General features: G+C 34.7%; 1 protein-coding gene across 1 annotated transcript; it reads left to right on the forward strand.

Annotated features, from left to right (window-relative positions):
- Positions 1–1090: 1090 nt before the first annotated feature.
- On the forward strand, positions 1091–8351 carry KERA (keratocan). The gene is made up of 3 exons (XM_029955330.1): positions 1091–1168; positions 2431–3324; positions 7436–8351. Exons 2-3 carry the CDS (start codon positions 2439–2441, stop codon positions 7600–7602), a joined length of 1053 nt encoding a protein of 350 aa, XP_029811190.1. The 5' UTR covers positions 1091–1168; positions 2431–2438; the 3' UTR covers positions 7603–8351.
- The last annotated feature ends 9011 nt before the right edge of the window (positions 8352–17362 follow it).

Raw genomic sequence — 17362 nt, forward strand, 5'->3', positions numbered from 1 at the left:
CCAGGACCCTCTCCTCTTCACCGTGCTCTGTCGGTACTGACTGAATCACATAAATTAAACATCCTGACCTCAGAATAAGATAAATTTTGAAAAAAATAAAATAAAATGTTTACAATCCATCACCAGAATAATGTCTGAACTTATTTTTATTTGTGTCTTTCTTCCAATGGCACAGCAATTCTCTCAAATAAAAGAACTAGAAGACATTATCTTAGATCTATGTGTTAAAGAAGAAAAAAAGCAGTGCAACAGAATGTCTTGTAATGGACTAAATACAAAACATCTGTTCTAATGAGAAAAAAATATCATTTTAATAATTACTTGGAATAAAGGTCCCAATGGGAAACAGAGATACAGAATTTATTTCTATAAAACAGAGCATAACACTATGTGTAGTGCCAACATTAGGTATAGCTTCTCAGATTTCCTTTTTACATTTTTCCAATATATTTTCCATCTTTCCCTCAAACGCAATATATCTAACCAGAATTCCAACATCTGTTTTATATGAGAAATGAATAAAACCTTTCCATAGAAACAGAGAACATCAGCATTTATTTCTTTGTATTCATTTTTTTTAAAAAAGATTTTCTAGAGAAAAACTGCTTTAAAATCTTTTTTTGTTATATTTGAAATAAAAACTGCCTTCAGTCGCCTGCTGGCAACACAGGTCTAGACACCAGCATGTTGCAATATCTCTGCAACTGTGAGTCCTGAGTGACAGTTGCCCTGAATTTTTGTTATAGGTTCTGGACAGTAAAGTCTGAATTTCCTGTGCTGAGCTGCCTAGGTACCGAGGTGCTGTTGTTGTTGGAAGGGTTAAAGTTGGAGCCACTGGTGCATATATTTGAGGGAGGATTCATAAAAACACGAGAGTGGAGCCTGGGTAAATCCATTACTGTGAATGAGCAGTGAGTGACCAATAGAAAGGAAAGAAGACCCAAGAAGGCTGAGGTAAGCAATCTGCAGCCCTGTCAAAGTAGAAACAATAGATCAAAAGGTGTTCACAGTGACTGGTCAGAGCAGGTTTTATTTTTTCTGATAAGAGGCTTGACAGCATAAACTAAAAATAAATTGTTTTAGTCATAGAGTTTTTTCCCCCTTAATTAAGTTTTAGCAAACTTCAGACTCAGACCCAGGACTCCACGGTATATTCCTGGACAGCAAGGTAAACTATTTTTGCACTTTTTAAAAGCTTAAAGTTACGGATTCAAAGTTCTGCTTCATCAGAGGCAGAGTTATGGCTTAATAACTAAAGATAATTCCTATTCTGAAGAAAATAATGTTTTAATGTGTTTTTACTAGAAGATGACTTAGAGCAGAATTCTGCGATTGTAAAAAAATGTGACAGCACATGGAACCAGCTCTGCACTTGTCATTTTCCTCAATTTAGTAGCACAATTGAAAGATCAGCATTTCATAAATAACGCTTATTTTAGTTTTTCCTAAGGAATGGTAAAATGTATGCTGTTCTTACTAGCAAGCAATTGAATATTGAATGTGCATTGGTTGGAATGTTACTGTTATATATATATATAAAAATATATATTATTTTTCTTGTTAGAACAGTTTGTTTTACCTTGTTGATATCCAATGGGGAGGGTTTATATCTTTTAGCTGGTCATATACCAATTAGTGTTAACTTATTCAAGATAGCAGCCATCTTGAAAATATGGGGCTCTATCTGAACTTAAACACGTTCATTGTTTTGTTTTTTCTTATTAACCACTGTAATGCCATAGTTGAATATATGCCTCATTGTGATACAAATTCCTTGGTTGAACAACTTACATTTGTACTTCTAATATTAGAAGTCTTCCCCAAAACCCCAATATAAAACTTACCGGAGAAGTTGAGCAACAGAGCAAGAGATTAATCACACATTTTTCTTCATATCTTAGAACCTTCCTTGACAACCAGCTGCTAAAATGTTCTTTGATCTCTCTATTTCTTTGGTTCAAGGGCCAAAGATCCTGGGAAATCTCATCCAGATGTTCTTCTCATTTAGGAGTAAAAGTAAAAGCATATGCTTACTTCTTAGAAACAACACAGACTCTCCATCTGAGTTATTAAAAGATCACTTTTTGTACTTTTGTATTCAACTGCGGGTTTCAGTTAACTTTCTTGTATTAAATAGCTTGAAATGGAAAAGCACTTAGAGTTCCTGAAATTTGCTTTCCATTTTTTGGTTTTCATTGTGATTGGGTTAAAACTGGGAAGCTAAAAAGTTACTGAGTTTCAGTGTTTGCAAAATTCTCTGCATATGGTGCCTACTCAATAAATGTGTATTAATTGATTTATATATGTGTAAATTATTCAAATGTGTTTACCTTTCCCCTAAAGAAGTAATGTTTACTGGTTTTTTTGAAGCACACAGTTTTCTACAGGTGAAAATATTCAAACATCTAACAGTCGTGTCCCCCATCCTAGGTACTATAATGGCAACCACAATCTGTTTCATCATCTGGGTGTTATTCATAACAGATACTGTGTGGACTCGAAGTGTGAGACAGGTCTATGACGTGGGTGACCCCGAGGACTGGGCTATGCATGACTTTGACTGTCCCAGGGAATGTTTCTGTCCTCCTAGTTTCCCTACTGCTTTATACTGTGAAAATCGAGGTCTCAAAGAAATCCCTCCTATTCCTTCAAGGATCTGGTATCTTTATCTTGAGAACAACATGATAGAAACCATCCCTGAGAAGCCATTCGAGAATGCCACCCAGCTGAGATGGATAAATCTAAACAAGAACAAAATAACCAACTATGGAATTGAAAAAGGAGCCCTGAGTCAACTAAAGAAGCTACTTTTCTTATTTCTGGAAGATAATGAGCTAGAGGAGGTACCTTCCCCATTGCCAAGAAGTTTAGAACAATTGCAATTGGCTAGAAACAAGGTGTCCAGAATCCCTCAGGGGACCTTCAGCAATCTGGAGAACCTGACTCTCCTTGACCTGCAGCACAACAAACTACTAGACAATGCCTTTCAAAGAGACACCTTTAAGGGACTCAAGAACTTAATGCAGCTAAATATGGCCAAGAATGCTCTAAGGAATATGCCACCGAGATTACCAGCCAATACAATGCAATTGTTTTTGGATAACAATTCCATTGAAGGGATACCAGAAAATTATTTTAATGTGATTCCAAAAGTGGCCTTCCTACGACTAAACCACAACAAATTATCAGACGCAGGGCTCCCTTCAAGTGGTTTTGATGTGTCCTCAATACTAGATCTTCAGCTGTCTCACAATCAACTCACCAAGGTCCCTCGAATCAGTGCTCACCTGCAGCACCTTCACCTTGACCATAACAAAATTAAAAGTAAGTAATCATCAGGGTATGTCATGGATTAAATTGCTCATGGTCATTAAACTTATTCTATATTTTCTTTAAGACTAGCAACTGTGTTGGGCTTCCCCCCTGCCCCCTGCCTATTATGCCCTCAGACTTTTTTAAAATGTTCAGTATTTTGGTTTTGTCTGTTCACACACAATCTTAATGAACAAAGAAGTTCAAATCTTCAAATTGTAAATTGAAAAGTGGACCTTAGTATTCTACAAAGGGTGATTATTCATTGGAGAAATTGAATGTATCTTCTTTTATTCCTGGGATATTCCAATATTTTTGCTTCATTCTTTAGATTTATTTAGGAAAAGTGTACCACGTACAAATGACCTCATGAATAGTAATAGGAGGAATATGATTTAGGAGGTATCAGAAAGGCACCTAGGTCCTAAACACTACAGGTGCGAAACCATCCTAATTAAGACTCTGCTTTATGTTACAATGTCTCTCAGACTGTAAACTGTACAGGTTCATGGCTCTACCCCACAGTTTCTGAGTGAGTAAGCCTGGCTGAGACTTGAGATCTAATTTCTCACAAGTAAGGCTGAGAATGCTGCTCTGGGAACCAAGCAATAGGAATTAACACTGCAGTTTAACACCTTGTTCAGTTGAAACAGAAATAAGTGCTCTTGAGAGTTGGTTAACTCCTTAGGACTAATGGCAATCAACAAGGTAGAAAGATTGCTCCTTTCTTGAAAATGGCTTTTGATAAGGGAGATAGGGGTGAGTGAGAGTGTCTTGGAGACAGAGGTGCCATCAAGAAAAGAGAATCTGTGGAGACACTAAATGCAAACCTGACGTTTCTCATGCCTGAGACCATGATGACCCTGGTGCAGAAGTGTACAATGTCACAGTCCAACCACTGGGGTACTGCAACCAGCCTGGCACCATCCATGCCTCCTCAATCCTGGTACAAGCCCATGAGAAGACTTCTCCTGAACAACCTTAGGAAATACATTCTTAAAGTGTGAATCAGTCCGTTTGTAGGAAAGTAACAGAGATAATTGACAAAAGGTTGTACCACTTGGTTATTATTCACTAGCTTCCTTTCAGCAAATAATCACACAAACATCCTATTTATAAGAATAGACTATTTTTCCACTGGGAACTGCTTGGTTATTCAAAGTTTTCTTCTCTTTTCTTTTCTTCTCTTTCCTTTTTTATTTTCTTTTTCTTTTTCTCTTTGAGTTTTTCTAACAGTGTACTTGAGCATATAATCTAGGAATTAATAAAGAGGCTGCTGCCACTGTTTTCCTTGGTGATGAGACACATTGTTTAATCCTGTCGTCAAAAGCAAAAGACGCAACAGAAAAAAATATTAATCGCTGAAATCTGTTTAACTCAAGCAGGTAGTACAATGGCCATATTGACCTAATAGAAGCTAATATATGCATTTTTTTCTAATGAAAGTTCTGGGCTTCTACATGTGCATCCCTTAACTGGCCACAAAAGTCCCTTGGACATTGGATGTGGGAAGTGAATTTACAGGGATTCCACATAGATCTCTGTTTGTGAATTAGGGATTCCCATGAGAATTTGAAGAAAAGTAAAATCACAAAAAGGAGTAAAATCACAAAAGGAGTAAAAATCACAAAATTCAACCCAAAGTTGCACACGTAAGCCAGGCATGTTCATATTTACACAAACTTGTACCAAGAAGGGTAGAGTTTTGTTCTCCCTCCTCCCACATTTTTAAAAGTTTTACAATGTTTTCTCATATATTTTTATTCTTCAGTTGTTCTCATACCTTAGCATATATCAGGATCATCTGGAAGGCTTATAAAATATATCTTGGTGGCCCCACCTTCACATTTTCTGATTCACTAGGTCTAAGATGGGGCCTAATAACTTAGTTCTCAAGAAATACTGATGCTGCTGGCCCAAGGACCACATGTTGAGAATAATAAATTAATCCTCACAAGAATCTTGTTTGGTAGCATCAAGAGTTTCTAAAGAAAGAAACTGAGGGTCAACTAAGTGAGGATATTTGCCCAAGGACAAAGAGTAAATGTAACACCTAGGACCTGAGCTCAGGCCTCCTCAGTATAGTCCCAGCACATTTTTCTTCAATTTCCAGATTAGAGGACTTCAGAAAAACTTCTACCAACACAAGTAAGAATAATTTTAACAGCAGAAACATCAACAAAGAGAAATTGATTTATTTGTTTCTTAATGTAGATATCAGACATGGTTATTTCTATATTCCCAGAAAATAAGTGTAAAATAAGAATTTCCCTGGCTAGAATTATTGGCTCACCATTATATGCATTATATCACACTGTGTTATAATAACTGCTAAAGTACTTATTTCTTCTGGCTGCATAATCTACTGTAGTTGTTAACAAAGTGGTTTCCAAGAAACATACCTTTTATATGAAGAGTTCTTAGAATTTATGGTACAGTGACCTTTTCATATGAAAATGATGGAAATGTTTATTTCTTCTTAATAATTTAAGAGCCTTTAAGTTTGGCAAAAATGTTATCTATTCAAATAAGTTACTTCTTGGTGTACTCTGAGAAAAACCATAATTAATTTATGAAAATATAACTACATTTAGAACTCTTGATTCTCACATTATATTTATTCAGACATGCATTAATTTTGGGGGGATAAGGGTAATAAGATTAATGGCACATTAAAAGGGAAACAGGCAAGAGACCCTATGTAGTTGAAAAAGTACTCAGCTCTGTCATTTACTTGCTGAAATACCTTGTGTGCAATACCTTACCTGTCTGAACGACTTAGTCTTGCAATGCCCAGGGAGGGAGAATCATTGTGTTGCCTGACAAAGCCTGTGTGATGTTAAGGTGATGATGCATGTGAAAAACTAACTTCACATACACAAATTGCTAACAAATATGAGTTATTATTTTTTAGCAAGTTGAACTCACAAAATCGAGTAAGATTAGAGCTAAGCAACCTGGCTTTCAGCATAAGCTCAAAGAAGGGCCATTGCCAAAGTTAGGTGGATCTCATCTTCTAAGATAAGACCCTTTCCTCAAAATAGTTTCAAACGAGACTTGAAAGCAGTATGCAGATTCATGGTTGAAATCAGCTAATGGGCACACTTGTCTGAATTTTGTTAATTTAACAGGACTTCTCTCCTGAATACTCTCAAATTTCAATCTGATCATTGATGCCAAGGGCTCTGATCCAAGGCAGGTGCATGATTTCTCACATCCTAACCATCTGAAAAGGCTCATGGGATGTTTCCTGGCTGGAGTTCTTTGCAATTCAGTTCTTGGCAAATGTATCCTTTCTAATTAAATACACAAATATAAAGATTCAGGATTCTTTTCTCTAAGTACAACATATGTAAACTTACATTAAATGTACTTTTTAAAAACTCATCATACAAGATTAATTGCAAGTTTTGCATTTATGGTAGCTTTTGAGCACTTTCTCTAATAATAAATTGATTTTCCATCTACACATCCATTTATCTCTCCATCTACACTTACACCTATCAGTTCTTTTTATGAAAATTTGTCTCCACTTCTAATGCCTTAAATACTACCTATTTTATTTTATAGTAGTTCTAAGCATACCTTATCTCACCTGGAAGCTTAGAAACAAATTATACATCTTATATGCTTTTATTTCCATCACATTTTAACAATATGTCCTTCCTACTGCCCTGCACAAAGAAGGCATAATTGAATATGGAGATAACTATATATATGTGTATATATATGTGTGTGTGTATGTGTGTGTGTATATATATATATATATATATATATATATATATATATAGGTTGGCACCTGTTTTATAAAAATAACCCTTAAAAATGTGCAACATATATATATAGTTACATATATAGTTATAACTATAGTTTTCTATAGTTATATATATATGTTGCACATTGCATATATATAGTATATATATGTAGTTATAACTATAGTTATATATACTTGTATATATATTTTTAAGGGTTACTTTTATAAAACAAATGCACAACCTCCAACCTACACAAAAATGGTTTGTATCTGGCACTTTAGTTGATCAGGTCCCTAGGCTTCTTGGTCTTTCCACCCTAGGTCACTTCTGTTCCAGTTCATTCATTCATGCCATCTTCGTCTCCACAGATGTGAACGTCTCTGTAATATGTCCTACCATACTGCCTGCTGAGCAAGATTCCTTTGGTTATGGACCTCACCTACGCTACCTCCGTCTGGATGGAAATGAAATCAAACCACCAATCCCAATGGATTTAATGACCTGCTTCAAGCTCCTTCAGGCTGTCATTATTTAAATGCATCTTTAACAATCTAAAATTGGTTTCATGAGCTAATCTTTCTGAAATGAAATTTGGTTAACGTTCATAACTTTAAGACAAAAGTCACATTCCAATGGTGCTCTCTGCCACCATTTTTGTTTGTGCGGTTTATATTTCTATTCAAAGATGCTTTCACTGATGATATATAGCACAGTTAGCTTTTCTTTACTCAGTAAAACAGACGCAGAGTTAAGACAGTTTGTCAACTTATCAACTCAAAGATATTCTTTCTTGTCTCTTTCACAGCTTACTAATATCAAATAATTCAATGGTACTATTATGCAATATAAAAGCTGTACTTGTGTGCTTGTTCAAAATTGTGTATGCAGATACTATAGTGATTGTAGAAACACAGTAATCTAACAGGAGGTAAGAAGGTCTGTAAAAAACTGAAAAAAATAAGATTTTTTATCACAATTAATTTCAGATTGCCATATAGTATTTGTAGGTATAAGCTTGATATTTAGCTCAAGAATGGATATAAAATGTATTAAATACTCACCAAAAGGAGAATTTTAGTCATTTAAAATCAAATAACAGAGTTATAGCAATTTTCAGTTCACTATTTTTATAGCTGCTATTCTTAGATATAGTACAGTGTACTCTTTCTATTAAACAAGTCTTAAGTTTTAAATTTCTTATAATACATTTCTGAAGGAATCTTAGTATTTTAACATTTGAAATCCACTTGAATTGCAAATTGTTCAGCTCTTTTGTTGCCAGTGGTTTTGGATTTTTTAAATAAAAAGAGTGAATGCTTTCTAACAAAATGGTAGCAAAATATTTATTTCAAGGGCATTATTTACAAGTTTTATTAACAACATATTTTAATAAAAAGTGTTTCCATAACAATAATTTCCATTTTCTACCATTAATATATGTAAATATATTTCCCCTATCTTTGTTTTTCCTTTTCTTAAGGTAAATATAAGAAAAAATTATACTAAAATCACTTAACATAATGCATTTACTTCTCATAAGTTAAAAAGAATAACCCAGAATATAATTAGTAACAAAGTATCATTTACTTTAGACTTCTAGTTTTGTAAAGCATATCATATCTATAAATAATAAATATTCCATAGAGATAACACATGACTAGATATTTTCCAAACAATATTCTGAAATATTCTATATAACTTTATATATTTCCCTAGAAAAATGATCATATACATTTGTGGAAAATCTAACATGCTACTTACTCCAATACTTCTCAGAAACTTAAAATGTCATGCTATAAGGTGAATTCTCAAGAAAAGAGCATAACATACAGTTTTGCGTACTTATTTTGTAAAATGTAAAATTTTATATGTGGTTGGGAAGGAAGAACCAATTAATTTACCTTGAACAGAGTTTTTAAAATGCTGACTGAAGGCAAAAAATGAAATTAATTTACACTAAGAATATTTTTGTGACTTCAAAACACATGAATAAAATTATTACATTTACATCATGAAAATACAAGTATCAAATATCACTAGACTGCAGGAAAATAATATATTGAAAGAAATATAAGAACTTTAATTATTTGAAAACTTGCCATGGGAAAAAGGGATGAAATTCCAGGAGATGAAGAGTAGAGCATATGGGTGAAATGTGTATGGATTTATATTTTAGCTCTAGCTAAGGAAAAAATTTCTAATCATTGCTCAGAGTCATCCAACAATAAAAGCAACTTTTCTTGAGATGGAGTTACCCACCACTGGAACTGCTGAAACCGAGAATGAGTTAATGGTTCAAGACAACGGCTAGAAAAGAAATTCCTGATCTGGAAGCAAGGTTGTAAAATGTTCCTCTATGACGTTTTCAACTCTAAGAATACCCTTTTTTCCTCCCTTCCTTCTTGCCTCCTTTCTTTCCTTCTTCCCTCCCTCCTACCTCCCTTCTTCCCTTTCTTCCTTCCTTCCTCCCTGTCTTTTTTATTCTTTATCTTATAAAATATAGAATAACCACATATATATTCCAGACTATCCTACGCACTGGGAATATAATAGTTTATACTATAGTGGATAGTTCATCAATTAGGTGAATAAATCACAAAAAATATGTAAAATGTTACCTATAATAAATGCTATTAACAGACAGTATATGGTACAAAGGAATTATTAATATTGATTGGATATAAAGATTCCTTAAAGAAGTAATGATTAAGGAAACATATAAAGAAAGGATGAAAAGTAATCAACGCTGATGGGAATACTTTTTTTTTTAAACCTGTTCAGGCAGAATATAGACACTGTAGTTTCCAGAAACAATTTAGAAGTTACCTGAAGTGTTTTAAGTCAAAAGGAATTGTATTCATTGAAGGTTAGTATTATGTAGTGGTAAAGAATATTAACACTGAAGCTAAAATTACTGAATTCAAACACCAGCTTTCCTCTTATGTGGTCTTAGTGAGAATCTATAAATTATCTGTGCATTAGGCTCTCCTCATTTATGAAATGGGGACAAGTAATAGCACCTCCCTTATTCAATTAGAATTAAATGTGTTAGGATATGTAAATTGTTTTGAAGAGGACTGAACATAAGGTCAGTGCAAAATAAATGTTTATTATCATTGTATGCAATATATATATCTATGTAGATATAGACATACATACATATATGTTTAAGCTTCTTTCCGTAGTGAGTAAAACAGTTTGGAGGGGATTAAGACCATATGGGAGTAGATCAGGTAGGCTTTTAGTCTTACAGCACAAATTTGAAAAATGGAGGTACCTTAGAATATAAGGACACTGATGGTGTTGGTGGAAATGGACAGACATGCATGAATGTGAGAGCATTAGGAGATAAAACTCTCAGGATTTGGTGGTTGATTGGATAGATGGGAGAGAGAACAAGAGGGTGGGAAGGTTTCTGCTTGCAAAACTGAATTCATGGCAGTGCATTTTCTCAGAGGAACATGCTTAGAAAATTATGAGCTTTATTTTAAATGCAGTTAGCTTGGGGGTGTGTCTGTAGCTCAGTCAGTTGACCGTCTGACTTCGGCTCAGGTCATGATCGCACAGTTAGTGAGTTTGAGCCTCGCGTTGTCTCTGTGCTGACAGCTCAGAGCCTGGAGCCTGCTTCTGAATCTGTGTTTTCCTCTCTCTCTGCCCCTGCCCCACTCACACACACTCTCTCTCTCAAAAGTGCATAAACATTTAAATAAATAAGTAAATAAATAAATGCAATTAGTTTGACATGTCATATAAACTGTTGAATGAGAACTAAGGTTAAAACAAGGAGTGTGGACAGGTGCAAAATATATAGGTGAAATTTTCTAGATTTTGTTAATCGTTCCAACATTGTTAGAAGAATTCTGCATTAAATATTCATATGTTTACAAAGGAAGACTGAGAGAATGCAGGCATACTTCCAAGTATTGACCAATGATGCTGTGAGAAATAGAAGGAGCTTTCTATCAGGAATACTTAAAAAAAACCACATGCATAAAGTTACTATAAAGTCTCTGAAATTTAAAAATGATCTGCTGCTCTCTTTCTTAATGTGTACATTGTGACTACTTTCAAAAAAATTTAAAAATCAAGAAAAAGACTAGGAGATGAGTTCAAGCCATTTTTGAAGTTATGGGATCTTAAAAAATACTCAATATCTCATTTTGTGGCCCTAAGTTAAACAAAAGAGAAGAGAACAAAACAATTCTATGATCTGACCATGTAAATATGATGAACTTCACTCACAAGCAAGTAAAAAAGGGCAAAAAAAGGGAGTATCCAATGATTGTAGGTAGTATATTTGCCAATTACAATGATAAGGAAAAAAAATATGGGCTCTTGGTGGAAAGAATGCTGTAATAAATTGTTTTATTTGCTTTGTTTAAATTCTCTTAAAAAAATAAGATAAATAAATAAATAAATAAATAAATAAACAGACAGAACAATGCATGGTGGAAGACAGTTCCCAGGTGACATCTCTGATAAATTTGGAGTCAAAGAATCCAATGAGTCCCCACTCCCCAAAATGATTAAATGTAGATGTATGTGTGTATTGATAAACAGAGAGATGGATGGAGACACTAAGATATTTAAAATGTAAAGTGTTCCAGAAACCATGCATTGGCCAGGAGGAATGTAATTTTTTTGGTTAGAGTTAGGATTATATGTCATATATGAAGAATGAGTTTTTTCAAAGTTAACCACAATATATTGGTAAGCAATGTTTCCCTGTCACAGAGTGACAATGAGTTTTTATTGTCTAAAAGAAGACAAGAAGTAATAAAAAAAAAAAGAGACAAGTGGAGAGTATATAATAAAATAGTGCATTTGGATCCATATATATTGGTAAGTACATGGTACAGTGGTTAAGGACTTGTGCTTTAGAGAGAAAAGATCAAGTTTCAAATCCAGCTTGGGGCATTTACTTTACCAATTCCTTGATCTTTGGAAAGTGTTTGAACATTATAAGGATTGAATCCTCACTTGCAAAATGGAGAACAATATCAGCTCTCTTACCCAGTTACTGTGAGGGTAAGAGAAGGAGCAAATGTGTCGTTCTTATCATCTGACACATGGAAAGTAGCCAATAACGGGTAGGTTGGAATGTTGTTATTAGCAAGGAGTCTGGTGCACAAAATTGCACATGTTTTCTCCAGACCATTTTGTAAATAAGGAACTGAGAAAAATGGATGGCGAAATTGATCTAAGTGTAAGTTTTGGTGCCGTGGAGGTCTAAATAGTCAAGTGGTAGTGATGGGACCACTTGATCAGTGATCAGTGAACCAGGCGAACTGGATAGTGCCAGAAATGAAATCAGGAGGGGAATGGATCAACTGAGGGAAAAAAGACTTACTTACGCCTCCATGGAACAAGGTCTAAGCTTGAGCGGATTACAGCGTACATAATCTGGAAGGAAAAGAATGATCTGAACCTGAGGACTACAGGTTGTGTTGTCTAAAGTAGCCCAGTGCTGAAAAATGAGAAGATTCTGGGCACGGGAAGGGACTGCCAAACAAAGAAGTGACTGTCAGCATGGTCAAAGAGAAAAAAGATCTACCCCATTGTAAGAATTTCAGATTCAAGGGCTTAGAGTTTATTTTAGCACCCTGGAAAGAAGAGTCCACACCAAATGACAAAATAATAATAAAATACAAACCCTTTAAGTGTCTTGTTTAGTATTATGTCACTGCTGAACGGCAGACCCAGGATTTAAATCCTCAGAGTCTATCTTCAGAGCTCCTGCTCTGACCACTATGTCATACCACCTCTCGTGATGAAGTAGGCCACTATGGTTGAAAAACAGTTAACAACATTATTCTAGAATAATGCATATAAGCCTATAGCAATTGATTATTAAAATACTACTTTAAAAATTACTGTGCCTTATGGAATGATATTTTTCACAATTTCTGAAGTATTGCATATATTAAAGAAAATTTATGATTTAGAAAAACAGGGAAATGTCTTATTTACAAAAAGCTGTAGAAAATTTCTGTACTTTATGCATCTGAGACATATCTCAAACTCAGTTGAGGGGAAAAAAGACAAGCTTCCATGGAATAAAGTATAAGATTGAGGGGAATTACAGCGTACATAATCTGGAAGAAAAATAATGATCTGAACAATAGAATATTTCTGTACAAGGAAGAGAAGGAAAATGATATATAAGCATAGTAGAGAATTTAAGAAAATATAGCACATCATTTGCAAAAATCACAGGATTATTATCTTGAAGTTTTATTTTGTTGTTCTACCTTTGGAAAAATATCGCTTTCTTTGTGACATTCAGCTGAATAAACAAAATTCAAGTGTAGAAAGAGACTCATTGTCTGAGTTCTCAAAGGTTTCTGAAAACAAGTTAAAATTGTCCTGGAAAAAGATCAGAACAGTCAAATGACTGGAATGGCTTTTACAAAACCCATCTGAAAAACTATCCATAGTGTATGTTATGGTGCCAGGGTTCATTTCCAACAGGGCAAGAGCCTGCCACATATTCCATTTGCTGGCTTCCTGCTTGTGTTAAAAGTGACAAAACAAAGCTATTGGTTAGTAAGAATAGAGACAAAGCTGTTGGTTAGTGGGAATATAGACTGGAAACACTATCCAGGTTGAGAAGTAGAAAAATTACCTTTAGATATATGGAAATAAAGATGCAACATTTTCTACATATGATTAGCAATTTAGATCATAATCACAAGGGGCAGAAAGTGTTTGGGATGACTTAACAGTTACTGACGTTTTAAAATCAAGGGTGAGGGGCGCCTGGGTGGCTCAGTCAGTTAAGCGTCCAGCTTTGGCTCAGGTCATGATCTCACAGTTTGTGAGGTCCAGCCCTGCATCGGACTCTGGGCTGACAGCTCAGGGCCTGGAGTCTGTTCAGATTCTGTGTCTCCCTCTCCCTCTGTCTCTCTCCCACTTGTGCTCTGTGTCTCTGTCTCTCTGTTTGTCTCTTTCTCTCTAAAATAAATTTTAAAAACACATTAAAAAAAGTTAAAAAATTAAAACTGAGGATGGGTAAGATATAGTTGCAAGAACATTGAGGATGTAAAATAAAGATACACATAAATTTGAATTGTAGTTCTGCTAAGGGAAACTGAGAAAACTACTCAAATTCTTTGATTTTTTATTTTACTAGGCAGAGAAGAATATGTACTTTACAGGATAGTCCTCTGAGAAATAGGAAGTAGTGTATGTAGGATGCCTGGAATATACTAGGTGCTCAATAAGTAAAATCTTATCATTATTATTGGTATTATTACTATTTGAGGTTCTTGAACAATGATGAGATAAAGAAGTTTTAGACAGCAATTTATCTGGAAGGAATATGTGATAAAGTAAAAATAGTAAAACGTTAATGATGTAGTCTCGGGACTTGGTATATAGGTATTCTTTCCATTTTATTTTATTTTTTTAATTTTTAAAAATCTAGAGGCAGTAAAAGGAGTTGATAATCAATTCTTTTTTAAAAATGAGAGAGCACACACGTGTGCAGGAAAGGCAGAAGAGAAGGAGAGAGAGAGGATTCCAAGCACGCTCAGCACTATCAGCACTGAGCCTGACACAAGGCTGCGTCCCGCAGACCATGAAATCTTGATGTGAGCCAAAATCAAGAGTAGGACTGAGTCACCTGGACACCCCAATAATTCATTTTTTGTACTCATAATATCTTAGTGACTTAGAGAGGCTCTAAAATACTAGTGATAATATTAAACCTATTTAAAATCTCTGAATGCAAATTTCCTTATTTTGATAAGAGGTCCAGGATTCACCAATACCATTTTACTCACTTTTTGGGCACTCTGAAGGATAAAACTTTCTCATCTCCCGGAAAGAAAGCAGAGAATTCATGAGGCAATTTCTGGCCCCAGTGCAATGAGTGGAAGGAACAGGTATCATTTCCAGGCCAAAGGATTTCATTGCTGAGGTGCAACTTACTTTTTCCATCCCACTAATGTGAGGAGGAAGAAGTCCCCGTGTTCCAGGTTCTGGATGGTCGTGGGTTTGCGCTGTCAGAAATCTGTGTACCTCCCTGGGGGGTAAAATGGAGCAGAGCTGCCCTCTTGATTGGAATGGGGACAGATAGCATTTGAGAGAAAGTAACTTCTCTCTAGATACTAAGCCAGTGAAATCTGTGCTATTTGCTATGACAACATAACAATCAAACCTTAATAATTCATTCACATTTCGCATATCTTTTCAGTGATATAAACTGATGAAGTCCAAGAAAACAGTGTTACATAACCAGTATAATATTTGCAATTTAATTTGTAACTTCTATCTAAATGATGCATAAGCTTGCTAAAAGTCACACAGCTAAGAAAAACTTCCAATGAAAACAGTGATTTCCTGCCTCACCCTTCCTACTCTGGTCCTATCGTCTAGACACAACACATTTTGTATTTACTGGCTTTATTTTTTCAAGTTATCATCATATTGTTAATGACACGATTTTATCCTCCATTTAGTAACTCTAAGCAATTTATACTAACTCTGTTATAGATGACCATTTAGCATACTATATCTACCTACATCCTTCTTCCTATATTCGGTAGCTATCTTATTATTTAGATATCTTAACTTAGGTAATAAACTTGAATAAATAACTTATGCTTCTATTTCCAGTTTCAACAACTCTAGGAGACGATCCCAGCTTTTCCCCATGTGAGATGAAACTATTAACATCCTAACCCTTCCCTTTACTTGGCCATCATCTCTTGTCAGCTGCACCTTTATTTTCATGTCAAAGTTGTACACTTGTAAATAATAACTATGTTTTTTGTACATTCTTATAAACTGACTCTAAAAAAGTTTTTAAAAAAGACAATCTAGAGTATAATATATCTATACACTCATATACATACATATATGCATACAAATACATATGCATATGTATACAAATTATATATATACTCATAAATGAGTACATCTATATACGTATATATACATTATATATACAAATTATATATATTATATATAATATATTATAATTATATATTATAATATTAATTATAATATAATTATAAACATATATATTATATATATATTCCTAATTTGCAATAGGAGATAGGCTTCTCCTTTTCTGTATTCATCCCTTAGCAAATATTGAACTTATAAGTTTGATTTCTGAATCACTAGTTACTACATCTTGTTTCTGCTATTATCCAAAGAGATGGTGAAAATGTACCATGAGAGGTTGACTTTGTTTTCAATTTCTTTGCTGTAATGTATTTAGCCCTTTTTAGAACTCTGCATAATGGTTTTCTTTTTGAATGTTTAGTTTTGAGACAGAGAGAGAGACAGAGTTCGAGCAGGGGAAGGGCAGAGAGAGAGAAGGAGGCACAGAATTCAAAGCAGGCTCCAGGCTCTGAGCTGTCCTCATAGAGTCTGACACAGAGCTCAAACTCACAGATCTGAGATCATGACCCAAGCCGAAGTTGGTCTCTTAACCAACTGAGCCACCCAGGCGCCCCTCCATAATGATTTCAATGAGATTTTGAGAGGACTGTGAGACAAATATGCTTCAATGGCATCATCTCTTTTCACCGCTACCCCATTAAAGATTCGATGTCATGTAGTTGTTTGAAACCTTTCCCCTGAAATACGGGTGTGGGTCCAGAGACGAGGTAAATGTTAGAAGCAGCAAGGAGAACTGTGTGGGAAAGTCTAAGGAAGAGGGGAGTTACAAATTAAAAGTACAGTGAGATATCACTTTACACCGGTCAGAATGGCTAACATAAAAAACACAAGTTGCAACAAGTGTTGTCAAGAATAGAGAGAAAAAGGAACCCTTGTGCATTTTTGGTGGAAATGCAACCAGTGCAGCCACTGTGGAAAACAGTATGGAGGTTCCTCAAATATTAAAAATAGAATTACCATATGATCCAGTGATTCCACTATTGTGTATTTACCTAAAGCATATCAAAACACTAATTTGAAAATATACATGCACCCCTATCTTTACTGCAGCATCATTTACAGTAGCCAAATTATAGAAGTGGCCTAAATGTCCATTAATAGATGAATTGATAATGAAGATACGGTGTATAAATTCAATAGAACATTACTCAGCCCGAAACAGAATGAACTTTTTCATTGTTTGCAACAATATGAATGGATCTAGGGAGTATCATGCAAAGTGAAAGTTCATCAGAGAAGGACAAATACCATATGATTTCACTCATATATAGAATTTAAGAAACAAAACAAAGAAAAATTGAGACAAACCAAAAAACAGACACTTAACTATAAAGAACACACTGAAGTCTACCACAGGGAAGTGGATGGGGGGGATGGGTGAA

This window comes from Suricata suricatta, chromosome 10 (assembly GCF_006229205.1).
Source record: "Suricata suricatta isolate VVHF042 chromosome 10, meerkat_22Aug2017_6uvM2_HiC, whole genome shotgun sequence".
In the NCBI taxonomy this organism is placed as follows: domain Eukaryota; kingdom Metazoa; phylum Chordata; class Mammalia; order Carnivora; family Herpestidae; genus Suricata; species Suricata suricatta.